We start from the raw sequence: 13,809 nt of genomic DNA, 5'->3' as shown, positions 1-13,809 counted from the left end.
CCTAAATAAACCAATAAATATAGCCAAAGTATTGCACAATTGTTAACAAATAATAAAAAAATAACAGTTTATGATTCAAAATTTTTGGTCAAGTTAACAAAAAACAAGTGGAACAGAAAACAGCCAATCAATCAAGAAAGGGTTTGTTGTACACAGAATCTCAAACAAAATTTGACAAAGGTTTTTCACTTGGTAGAAAAATACAGAGAGCCAATGATGGACAAATTGGCAAAGCCAAACTATTTTAATCCTGCTATGAATAAATGAGTTATGTAAATATAATTACAAACCACCAATATATCATGAAGTCTAATGATTCTAGATTAAAATGGACAGACAATCAGGAAAACAACCATATATAAAACTTAAAAACATTAAAACATTGATAAGATACAGTCAAGCATACTGTTTAAACACAAATGAAATATTGTTTCAATTAAATATTACATACTATTAAACTTTACATCAACCCAACATGTATACTGATCAGTAAGACATCTTTTAAGAGGTTCTCTGCTAATTGGCCTTCCTTTTAAAGTTCAGACATACTGTAGTAGTCTGATACAAAGAAAGGACAATCAGAATTAAAAATTGCTTTTTAACAGCCATGTTTTCAGTCATATCAATATTGAAATTTATAAAAAAAAAAAAAAAAAAAATTAAATAGGTTATTCTGGTCAGTTTTAGTTGAAATCAGCAAATTATTAATAAGCTTTAAAGGGGGTGATAAAATTAAGAAATAAACAAATGAACTGATAACAGCTACTATGATCTTTAAGACTAAGCAAGTTTCATAGGCAGTCGTATAATGAAGAATAAACATTGAATTAAATAAACGAATTTCAGAGGTTCCTGGATAAAGACTGCTCTTTATATAGAACAACAAAACACCACATTTTACAAGAACATGTATAATTTGCAAAAATACCCCATCTCTTTTATAGTTTGCACAAATAAACAATTAAATGTGAAGGTTGCAGTTGTAGTTCAATGAACAAAACAAATGTATGCATTGAATTCATTAAAATGACAGCATTACGATAAAACTTTGTGAAAATCTAATACTATGAATACACAATAAATACTAATGAAAACATGTTGAGACATTGATTTTCTAATGGAAGACTCATAAGAGTTTGGAATGTAAAATATTCCTTTGGCAGTTCGTGTTTTATACAAGTATCTTCATAGAAAAATAATTTAAGGAATATCAAATCAAATCAAGTACAAAGACAATTATACAAATAATACTATCATTGTGTTCATTTAAATATATCATCATCTTTATATATGTCTAAATTTGATCTAAGTTCTTTGTTCTACAGAATACATCACAAAAATTATGCAAATTTCTCAAGATTAATGATTGCAAGTTTTTATTTTCATTATTTCAGAAATATAACTTTATAGGTATCAAAAATTCAAAATTTTGTCTTAATGTGAACATTTTAACAAAGCTTCAAGAACCAATATAAATAAAATGCTCCGCTGGGGCGCAGCTTGATACGACCGCATAGGTCAAACCCTGAACAGTTGGGGCAAGTATGGACACAACATTCAAGCTTGATACAGCACTGAATTTGGATTGTAATTAAATATTTGACACAGCATAGGTTTCTGACACAGAATGAAAGTGGTCTAAGAACTTAAAAATTTTTAATTTACCTATTCAAACCATATCATTATTATTTGCTTTTATATATAAATCAGAAATAACCAATTTAAAATGGAAAATTCTAAAGAAAAAAAAATCCCTCCCCCAAATTTTTTGAACCCCCTTATGATTCATCACCCTCAAACTCAATCCCAGCCTTCCCTTTGTGGTATGGTACCTTGAAGTACAATTTCAGAGAGATCCATACACTTGAACACAAGTTATTGTCTGGAAACTAGAAAAATGCTTGTTTTTCGGCCCCTTTTTGGCCTGAAATTCCTAAATGTTTAGGGCATTTACCCCAAAACTCAAACCCAGCTTTCCCTTTGTGATATGGAACCTTGCAGTACAATTTCATAAAGATCCATACACTTACAAGTTATTGTTCTGAAACTAGAAAAATGCTTGTTTTTTTGCCCTTTTATGGCCCATAATTCCTTACATTTTGAGGGAATTACCCCCAAAATCAATCCCAGCCTTCCCTTTGTGGTATGGTACCTTGCAGTACAATTTCAGATAGATCCATACACTTGAACACAAGTTATTGTCTGGAAACTAGAAAAATGCTTATTTTTGGCCCCTTTTTGGCCCCTTCTTCCTAAGCTTTTTGGTCAATTACCCCCAAACTCAATTCCAGCTTTCCCTTTGTGATATGGAACCTTGTAGTACAATTTCATAAAGATCCATACTCTTACACACACACAAGTTATTGTCATGAAACTAGAAAAATGCTTGTTTTTTGCCCCTTTTTGGCCCCTAATTCCTAAAATTTGGAGGCAATTACCCCCAAAATCAATCCCAGCATTCCCTTTGTGATATGGAACCTTGTGATACAATGTCAGAGAGATCCATACACTAACACACAAGTTATTGTCATGAAACTAGAAAAATGCTTGTTTTTTGCCCCTTTTTGGCCCCTAATTCCTAAAATTTGGAGGCAATTACCCCCAAAATCAATCCCAGCATTCCCTTTGTGATATGGAACCTTGTGGTACAATGTCAGAGAGATCCATACACTTACACACAAGTTATGTCTGGAAGTTACAAAAATGCTTATTTTTGGCCCCTTTTTGGCCCCTTATTCCTTAACTGTTGGTACCATAACCCCCAAAATCAATCCCCACCTTCCTTTTGTGGTATTGAACCTTATGGTAAAACTTCATTGAGATCCATTCACTTAAACTAAAGTTAGACGCCAATGTCATACCAATATACGACCACAAAATTTTTTTTGCGGTTGTATAAAAAGAAGATGTGGTATGATTGCCAATGAGACAACTCTCCACAAGAGACCAAATGACACAGAAATTAACAACTATAGGTCACCGTACGGCATTGTTAACACTTTCGTAAATATTCACTTAAGCATTGTATAGTAAGCCATGCTTGGAATGAAGCACAGATAGACTAACAAATGTATTATCATATGTCCAAAGTTGAAGTGAGAAAAATATGCATTATATAAAATGATGTTAAAAGACAGTAAAGCTACCATACTTAAGATATACAAGTGTAAACTTGTACAATACTTTTTGTTAACAACTTACATTAAAAAACACCTACAATGTCTTATTTTAAAAGGCTTCTCAAAACATTAAATGTCCCCATATTAACAATTTGCAAAAAGTGGCAAATGCAATATACCATAAAGGTAAAGATCTATGGAAAACTAATCAACAAATTAAATTTAAACTGCTCTTAAACTTATGTTAGATATACACTATCAGTTTCTGGTTCTAATAATAAGAACTAAATGGGTTGTGTTCAACAATAACTGTCCATTAATTAGAAATAATATAGAAAGTTACTGAATTAGCTGGCAACAAGAAGTCCCCAGTATACATAATATTAAAAATCAAATCATACAATTAAGCAATTGTTATGCATTGACATTAATCTAAAAATAGAAAATCCGTTCAGAAGATTTGCTGATAAATTTTTTACAGGGTTGATCAAATAAGACTAGAAAGCAGAATAAATTATTACAATAATAAAAAAAATTCAAATATTAAAACATATCAAATATTACAAATTTCATTACATATTTCAAATATTGTAACATATTAAGTATATATTTGATCATTAAAATTTGTTCATATTGTAAAGAACAAAGGGATGGTATTGAGTACTTAGACTTGTGTCATACTCTTAAATAAACAAACTGCTGAAAATAAAGGTATCCAACCACAATACATTACTTGATTTAATTCAATAGGCCTTGATGTTCTATTCAAAGAAAACATCATGACTTATGCTCAGCCTGAGAAAATACTTTGAAACACAATGATAAAAACATTTTGAAAGCACTGTTCCTCTAGTAAAACTTCTTCAGACAATTTCAATAGGTTTTCATAATTTTCCTACTTCGGAACATTATTAACTTTGTCAAATATAAAGTTGATAGCTTATTATTTTATTCATTATAAATATTAAAGCAGCATTTTGATTGTGGTTTGGATATCTTTTGAATTGTAACACATAGGAATTCACAAAATAAAAAAAAACCAACTATACATCAATAATATTTTGATTGCATAAAATACATTGTGAGATCTAATCTTTATTCACTAAACATAAGATTTGAATGCCCTTTTTTAACAAATGGTCCAAATGAAGTCAAAATAAAACTGGTCAATATGAATATTTAAATCACTTGATTAAAAGAACAATTTTGGGATTAATTCAATTATATAAAATTATAATTTTTAGTGACTTCGTTGTATGCATTTGTTCAATTAAAATATCCAACATTTGATCTGCTGTCTATGTCTTTCCACAATGAAAAAAAATGTCCCACCTATCAAATTAAATTCATTAAATAAAATACTAATTGATGTTGGCTGTATATAAGATTCTGCTATCAATTTGCTCAACAGTGGTTTGATCATCTTCTAACAAATCATCTTATTTTATTAGTTGATAGAGTTTGAGGTCAAAGCCAGTGCTGGAATATTCTGCATCAAAACGTCTTCCTCTTCACTGTAAGTCACCTGACCTACAGGTGGCCAATCAGATAACTCCAGTTCTTTCAAAACAGATTTCTGATGAAGAGGGCCTAATTTTTCTGGTTTTATTTTGTGTATAAGTTTTTTGGTTATTTTGTTGTCTGTGATTGCATACTGAAAAAAAAGAACAAAGTATTAAAAAAGATAAATAACCAGAAAAAAAAGAACATGACATCAAAAAAGATAAGTAACCAGAAAAAAAAGAACAAAGAACTAAAAAATTAAAGTAACCAGTCAATTTGTAAAAAACGTGCTCTTCAAATAAGTAAGACGGTCACCCCTGCTTTAGGAAACTTAACTTCTGTAAGTTTATTTTTTTCTACGGTCTCCAAATTCATCATTTTTAGAATAACTTGTCTGAGCAGTAGTTATGAGTTTTATTTTTGAATGACTTAAACAAAGATATATATTTGTTAAACCTCTACATTGTGCTTTTTCCCTCTGATCAAATCACATAGATGCAATGTATATATCTCAGTTCTAGTACTTTCTTACAAATTTATGTCCATCCTTTCTTTTACATGAACACTTTATTTAAGTAATTGAAGCAATTATTGTAAATTCAGAAATTAATGTGCGCATTTATTATAGTGAATCCTTGACCATTGGCAAAAATTTGAAATATAATAAATGCGATTGTAAAAATTTATGAAGGAAAAATCACTACTGAAATTATGAATGCAAGTTTTTATATTTGCAAATCTGATACTGTCTCATTTTTTGCATTTATTAATAATTTTATCGCAAAAATATCTGAATTTACAGTAATTCACTATCCTTAACAATTTTTTAACAAATTTTGGGACATGATCTGCAAATGCAGATGACATATGTTCACTAAATATACCAAATCATCTTTGAATTTTTCTCTCCATTACTGACTAAGGACTTGTAGAACATATAAATACTAGTTGTCACAGACCCAATTTTTAAGGTTTCATAAATCCGATCTTTGGTTTTCTCTTTTGAATTGTTTCACATTTTGTCATGCCTGCACCTTTTATTGATTACTATACAATTTGTGTTTTGCTCATTGTTGAAGGCTGTATGGTGACCTGTAGTTTTTGAAATCTTCCTCCTTTGGTTTCTTGTGGATAGTTGTCTCAATTGAAATCATACCACATCTCCTTAATTTGAATAATGATAATAATATGTTTTTGTCCTGAATATGAAATGATATATGGCATCAGATGTTCATCGTCACTAGCCAAGGGTTACGATCCAGTCCCCTCTTCTCCACCCTTGGCTGATTAAGCCAACATTCGTGATAACAATGCTGCACCATCTACCGGTAGACAAAATTTATGCCCATTCAACCACATCATTCTTGACCAATGGCAGCACTTGCACTCTCTTCAGTGTGGAGGTGTAAAAATGGTTGTGTCTAGTACAAATTTGTACATTTTTCTGGTTAAAAACCTATGGCTGTATGTCTGTGTTGTATGGAAAATGATTTATAAAAATGTTGAATTCAGATAGTTTTCATAAAAATTCAAAGTAATAAAACGAAATCAAACTCTTATTCAAAATAAAAGATATAATCAAAATAAGTGTGACACTGTTTAAGAATACTAAAAGCCATTTGATGGGACAAAGGAGAGGCAATACATTGTTAAAATTTCAAAGGATCAGTCAACTATAACTCAAGTTATCATGAACAGTTTTGTAGTCAGACAACAAGACCAATCATTCACTCATACCATAATAAAACCCCTTTATTTCAACCAATAATAAATATTCTAATGGATATATTATTCATAGCTGGTTAACAACTTACCTCAAAGATGCCACATAAAATAAAGTGAACAACAGGAAATAAAAATAGAAACAGTCTGAACATAAAAGGTTTTTCATCCAGAGCCATCACCTGTAAAGGAAAACATCATATATAATATTACATCTTACTGATTTTGCTAAAAGTCCCCCAAAAATGGGAGTTTTGACATTTTTTATTACATGTTGAAGAACTATGATGTGAAAATAAACCTTTTCTGAAATTTCTACTTTCAGTTTCTGTTTTGAAGCAGTATTAATTAGGTCAATTCCAATGTCATAAATAGTTCATAGAACAAATATATTCAAACATCCATTCTTCAAACATCAGGAATATCAGCTTTCTGCACAAAACAATTTGTTTTATAATAAAACACAGGTCCTTTTTTTAACTACAATTCAAAATGATGTCATGTCTTTAAATCTTTAAATACAGTATTTTTAAGATACAGGTAATTGGATTGTTATTATATCACCAACAATATGGATATTAAATTTATATACTGCTCACCCTCCAGAGAACCTGAGATGACCCCAGCCTAAAAATGGGGTTTGCTTTTATCAGTCTTTATTTTTTTACACAGTGTTTTGTAGACAGTTGTATGTCTTTACATTGTTTTCAACCATCTCTTTTCATGCTATGAGTTTGGACTCTTCCTTTGGTATCTTCTGCCTTTTTTTTTTACAATGTCTATGAATAATCATACTACTTACTGAGAAAAAGTTCAGAATTGGTCTTTGTGGTAACAACAGTAGGAATGTTGAGAAAGAAAATAAAAGCATCAATGTCACCAAGTATGGTACTGAAATAGAAAAAATACTAACAATTTACTAAATATGGAACTTAAATATACCATATTAACAATATAGATCATATTTATCACAATAGTACTATATGGCTCTGAGAGACACCATAGCACCAGCAAGATTGCACACACTGAAATGTCTGCTTTACTGATCATGATTGAATCTTCACGATAAACTACAGATATCAAATGTTGATCTATTGTTCATGGAAATGAGATCAAAACCAGTTGAGTTATACCAGCTGAGAGACATGATCACTTATTAATCATTCCATTACATAAAATAGTTGACCAATTGTCCCTGAGAATGAGATCCAAGTCAGTTGAATTATACCAGATAGACATGAACACCTTTCAATCATTCCATTCACAAAAATAGTTGACCTATTTGCTTACAGTATTTGTGAAATAGACCTAAAATTGTCTTGAACTATAAAAATATAGTAAAGATTAGTGAACTCTGCCATACTCACATGTTCACCTTAGAATCATTCCATACAATAAATACAATTGATCAAGTGCTTACAGTATCAGAGAAACAGACTTAATCATTACAAGAATGTGTCCATAGTACACGGATGCCGCACTCGCACTATCATTTTCTATGTTCAGTGGACCGTGAAATTGGGGTAAAAACTCTAATTTGGCCAAAATTAAAATTAGAAAGATCATATCATAGGGAACATGTGTACTAAGTTTCAAGTTGATTGGACTTCGACTTCATCAAAAACTACCTTGACCAAAAACTTTCACCTGAAGCGGGACAGATGGACAGATGGAAGGACGGACGGACGAACGAACAAACGCACAGACCAGAAAACATAATGCCCCTTCTACTATTGTAGGTGGGGCATAAAAATGTTACACTGACCAATGAACAAGAAATGAGGTCATGATCAGATGACCCCTACTAGACAGACATATACAACATACAATCATTTCATATACCAAATATAGTCAACCTATTGGTTAAAGTATCAGATAATAGAATAACCACGAAATTTTAACACTGATCACCAATTATAGTTGTCCCATAACTCATAATAAATGATGTATTCAGGACAAAGTGCATATTCCAAACCTAAACTTTAGAACATAAAGTATCTGACTACAAGATATGAAGTATCCAGGTCTTCTACCTTCTAAAATATAAAGCTTTGACAAATAGTTTAAGTCTATTGCCATTGCATTCTGGGACATTCATAGCATGGGAGACAACAGTGTTACTGAATAAAACAATGAAATAGATCCTTATATGAAAAATTTCCCTTAATATGTGTATGGAACTGAAATAGACCATTGGATTAAGAATGTCACTTAATTTTTGTACTGAAATAAATTAAAAAAATTTTAAATCTTTTATTTTCTATTTCTTTATAACATACAATGAGTTCTGTCTACCAGTACTATAAAACATTATGAAGCTTAAGTTCTGAGTACATGGACAACATGCACAAAATACTATTTTTTTTCTGTTTTAATAATGCTGACTTAGTTTTCTAAATCTTATACATGTTATAATAGAAGGTGAACAATAAACACTACTCCCCTCCCCCCCCCCCCCCCCCCCAAAAAAAAAGCAAAAAATTAACAAAAAACTTTCTCTTTTGAAAACACACAGCAGTTAGGTTTACTTACAGTTAGTATATATAGGTTTTCTGAATGGAGGACCTTGTGAGAAACAGAATGCCACTGTTATATACTGATAGGAAGAGATGAGAAATATCGTAGTTGTCTCCCATGATTCTACATTATCAGCATCCTTACTGCCTTTAGACATTACAGATGGATACCTTAAATTAGAAATAATTCAGTGATTAATACAAAACAGGTCAGTGACAAATACATCAGAATATTATGATAACTTTCTCCAACATTTGTGAAATAAACCAATAATCTGATACATGTACTAAGTAATAAATTTGTATTAAATTCGATAACATCATCAAATCTTTTACGTGAATTTGAAAGTCACTGCAAAGGAAAACAAACAAACATTCTACTTTAATGGGCATAAAATTGGAGGCAAAGGAATAGGTTAACGAATTTATCATCAGTAAGTTCTATTCTATTAAAGTGATTTGTATATCATTTTGATGTAGGATTGGAATAGCTGCAGGACAAGGTTGCATTAACAATTCACTGCTAGATTAATTTAGGACCAAAAAAGGGACATGAGATCTCCAGCATTCAAAACACTTTGTTTTGGCCAAAAAATAAGTACATGTACCACCACTTTCTTCTTTATGTTTTGTTGATAAAAGTAATAAAATGCTTCGCTGGGCGCAGCTTGATACGACCGCAGAGGTCGAACCCTGAACAGTTGGGGCAAGTATGGACACAACATTCAAGCTTGATACAGCTCTGAATTTGGATTGTGATTAAATATTTGACACAGCATAGGTTTCTGACACAGAAAGAATGTGGTCTAAGAACTTCAATTTTTTTAATTTACCTATTATGGTCCAATGTCCAAAATCAAAATACATGGTTAGATTCAGCATATCAAAGAACCCCATATATTCAATTTTTGTTGAAATCAAACAAAGTTTAATTTTGGACCCAAACTTGGACAAACTTGAAAACTGGTCCCATAATCAAAAATCTAAACACATGTTTAGATTCAGCATATCAAAGTACCCAAAGAATTCATTTTTTGTTAAAATCAAACTAAGTTTAATTTTGGACCCTTTGGACCTTAATGTAGACAAATTTAAAAATGGGACCCAAAATTAAAAATCTAAAAACACGGTTAGATTTTGCATATCAAAGAACCCCAATAATTCAATTTTTGATGAAATCAAACAAAGTTTAATTTTGGACCCTTTTGACCTCAATATGAACCAATTTGATAGCCAGCCCACAAATAAAAAATCTAAATACATGGTAAGATTCAGCATATCAAAGAACCCCATATATTCAATTTTTGTTGAAATCAAACAAAGTTTAATTTTGGATCCCAATTTGGACCAACTTGAAAACTGGGCCAAAAATCTAAAATCTAAATACATGTTTAGATTCAGCATATCAAAGAATCCTATATATTCAATTTTTGTTGAAATCAAACAAAGTTTAATTTTGGACCCAAACTTGGACCAACTTGAAAACTGGGCCCATTATCAAAAATCTAAACACATGTTTAGATTCAGCATATCAAAGAACCCCAAGAATTCAATTTTTGTTAAAATCAAACTAAGTTTAATTTTGGACCCTTTTGACCTCAATGTGGACAAAGTTGATAACGGGGCCCAAAAATCCAAAAACCTAAATACATGGTTAGATTCAGCATATCAAAGAACCCCATATATTCAATTTTTGTTGAAATCAAACAAAGTTTAATTTTGGACCCTTTTGACCTCAATATGAACCAATTTGATAGCGGGGTCCACAAATAAAAAATCTAAATACATGGTTAGATTCAGCATATCAAAGAACCCCATATATTCAATTTTTGTTGAAATCAAACAAAGTTTAATTTTGGACCCTTTTGACCTCAATATGAACCAATTTGATAGCGGGCCCACAAATAAAAAATCTAAATACATGATAAGATTCAGCATATCAAAGAACCCCATATATTCAATTTTTGTTGAAATCAAACAAAGTTTAATTTTGGACCCCAATTTGGACCAACTTGAAAACTGGGCCAAAAATCTAAAATCTAAATACATGTTTAGATTCAGCATAACAAAGAACCCCATATATTCAATTTTTGTTAAAATCAAACAAAGTTTAATTTTGGACCCTTTGGACCTTAATGTAGACCAATTTGAAAACTGGACCCAAAATTAAAAATCTAAATACACGGTTAGATTCAGCATAACAAATAAATAAATGTGGTCAAAGATTTTACAAATCTAATGTGCCATACTGTCCAATTAAAGATTACTTCTTGAAATTTTTCAATATTTGAAATTTGAAAAAAAAATAATATTTGAAGAATTATTCTTTTTAATTTCTGAAATCTGAAATGAGAAAAAATTGACCCCCCACAATTTCTTTAAACCCCCCCCCCCCCCCTTTTTTCCCCCAAAAAATTCTTTCCCTCAAGATATGGTCATAATCTCAATTCAAATTTCCAATGGAGTTTGCAACCATAATTACCCATTTAAATTTACCATAGTGCTAACTTAATCTATTTTATAATAGAATTTAAAATATAGTGTCAAATCTTTCATATGGATTTTGTTGTAAAAAAAAAAGATGCAACATTTGCAGATATTTTTACTGGTCTTCCTTTATAAATATGCATTTCTTTAAACATAATTTAAAAGCAGTGTTAAAGGGAAAGTCAGCGATTTTTTACTTATCATCTAAATATGTTCATCTTAACATAAAAAACACATTCACAAAGTTTTAAATTTATATTCTTTCTAATAACGGAGAAAATCAAGTATTTGTAACTTTTTTGGTTGACCTACGTCACTGGGTTGTGACGTTTTAACCCGATTTGTTGAATCATGGGAAAAAATAAAATCTGTTAAAGTCTTAATTGCTTATCAGAATTTTACGTAATTAAAAGCGCACAGATGACCGTTGGTCGTAGTTAATAACCACAATATAAGAATGAAAGAAAATGAATATGTGTGTACCGTTTTGTAATGATTGAATAAAACTTCCTATATGAAGTTATCTAAATATGAATATTTTCGAATAAATTTCATAAATTATTGAGATTTTTTCATAAAATATCTATAGAACATTTTTACTGATATTGAACTGAAAATATTTAAAGTTTTATTTACCATTATAACTTTGATTACCATTTCAATGCAAAATATTTGTGAACAGAGTGTGTATATTATTTTGTAAAGTCATTGTTTATTTCTCGATTTGAGGAGCATTCGTTTGAACTTTACCTTGCAGCAATTTAGCCTCAGGCGTACACAGGTGTGAATTAAAGCGAACACAGGTGTGAATATTGTCATTTTGAATGGATTAACAGAAAGAGTATAGCGTGTTTAATATACCCAGATGAAATACCCGATGACAATAGAGAAACAATAAATAAATTGTATAAATTAATTGAAAATTAACATTCAACTTTTTAATTCCGGAAGTGTTACAATATTAAAATGGAACAATTTTCGGTTACGTTCTATGCAATTAGCATAAAGTTAAGATATGAAGTTAAAAGAATAGTACTTTTAATCTTAAAAATTAAATGTTACATTTCCCAATTAATAATCATTGCACATCTGTTTAATTTACTTTACCGGAATTCTTTAACTTGTATTTAAATCTGGCGATGTTTAAATGCTAACAATCGTAAAACTATCGCAATTTTAAAGTTTTTAATTGAAAAAATACAACAGTACAACATGCATGATTTTTTTTAATTTTCTTATTAACATTTCATTCTTACATAATTAATTCATTTGACAATCACTTAGATAAATTATTTGTGAAAAGAATACCATTCAATTATCGTTTATTTCATTAATGAATATACATACATTATAAATCTAAGCTAATACATTAATTTGTTTGAGGATTTTTTTTAGGATAGCCGTCATTAATCCAAATTAGTAATACAGTTGTTGTAATTAAAGGCATATCTTAGTAATGTATTACTGATATTGACGATTTTAGAACAGTTCGTCCCAACCTCGTTGTTCTTGAAAAAATCTTTACTAGTATCCTTGTAAGTTTCCTGACGTATATGCGCCATTGAGGATGAGCTCCAGAGATAGCAGACTAGTAGCGTATTTGTTTGTTGGGGCAGGAGAGGCCATGCAACCACTTGTACAGATAAACAAGCTTATGTTGTCAACACTACCAGAAAGAGTTCCCATCGTCGGATGGGGTATATGAAGGTTCCAAGAATGAACTATTGACATGTCTGACTCTGAACAGTTAGTAAACGGACTTAACAATGATCTATAGACATCGATCGCTTGTTCTTGATATTTGAAACTGCATGCATATATACGTTTATGAGAGTGATTATTTATCTTGTGTCTCACGAAAACTAAATGCCTGCATGGTTATATCTTGCCATACGTTTGTATTGGTTTGGTGGGTGTTCACTCAAAATCGTAATTCTAAAATTGTGTTTGTGAGATGTAGATTCACTTCAATACCGAATTTCGACTATATATTTCACAAGTGTATACCACGGAAAAGATCTGAAGGTATATTACTCCCATTTTGTTTGGGTGTGAACCATCGATGTTTACAGTAATATTTAATGAATAAGATGATGATGGTAGAAAGAACTATGAGCGTCATGTGGCAAATATTACATGCATGTCGGACCATGAGTTGTCAATCTGTATGAAAAGATTTCCAATACAACCATATTGAGTAGGAATTTTTACATGCTATACTCTCGTACTAGTATTACAGGGTTCTTGTGTCGTTTAACTCGGACACACATCTTTTACTTTAAGATGTATGAAAGGTTCTAAATATATATATATATCTTAAATGTAACAATAATCAAACGCCTATAGGCAATCACTAAAATGGTATGAAGTTTTTATACAGATTTACTCTTATTTACACAATCATTAACAAACTAAATAAATTTAACAAAGTAACACCGTGACACTACGATATAACAAATGGG

At 30.6% G+C, this 13,809-nt stretch overlaps 1 protein-coding gene across 1 annotated transcript in view; it reads right to left on the bottom strand.

Moving 5' to 3' along the window:
• Positions 1-2,108: 2,108 nt before the first annotated feature.
• LOC127720881 (polyamine-transporting ATPase 13A3-like) overlaps positions 2,109-13,809 on the bottom strand; it is a gene marked incomplete at its 5' end in the record, with an annotated part of 54,398 nt that continues 42,697 nt past the window's right edge. Inside the window, 4 exons of the mRNA XM_052227625.1 lie at positions 2,109-4,773; positions 6,437-6,526; positions 7,147-7,235; positions 8,877-9,031. Coding sequence (XP_052083585.1) covers positions 4,567-4,773; positions 6,437-6,526; positions 7,147-7,235; positions 8,877-9,031 — 541 coding nt within the window. The remainder of the gene's footprint in view (positions 4,774-6,436; positions 6,527-7,146; positions 7,236-8,876; positions 9,032-13,809) is intronic.

The sequence above is a fragment of the Mytilus californianus genome, unplaced genomic scaffold (genome assembly GCF_021869535.1).
Source record: "Mytilus californianus isolate M0D057914Y unplaced genomic scaffold, xbMytCali1.0.p SCAF_11, whole genome shotgun sequence".
Taxonomy (NCBI): domain Eukaryota; kingdom Metazoa; phylum Mollusca; class Bivalvia; order Mytilida; family Mytilidae; genus Mytilus; species Mytilus californianus.
Note: the sequence above shows the minus strand (reverse complement) of the source record. Positions and strands in the feature narration are given on the sequence as shown.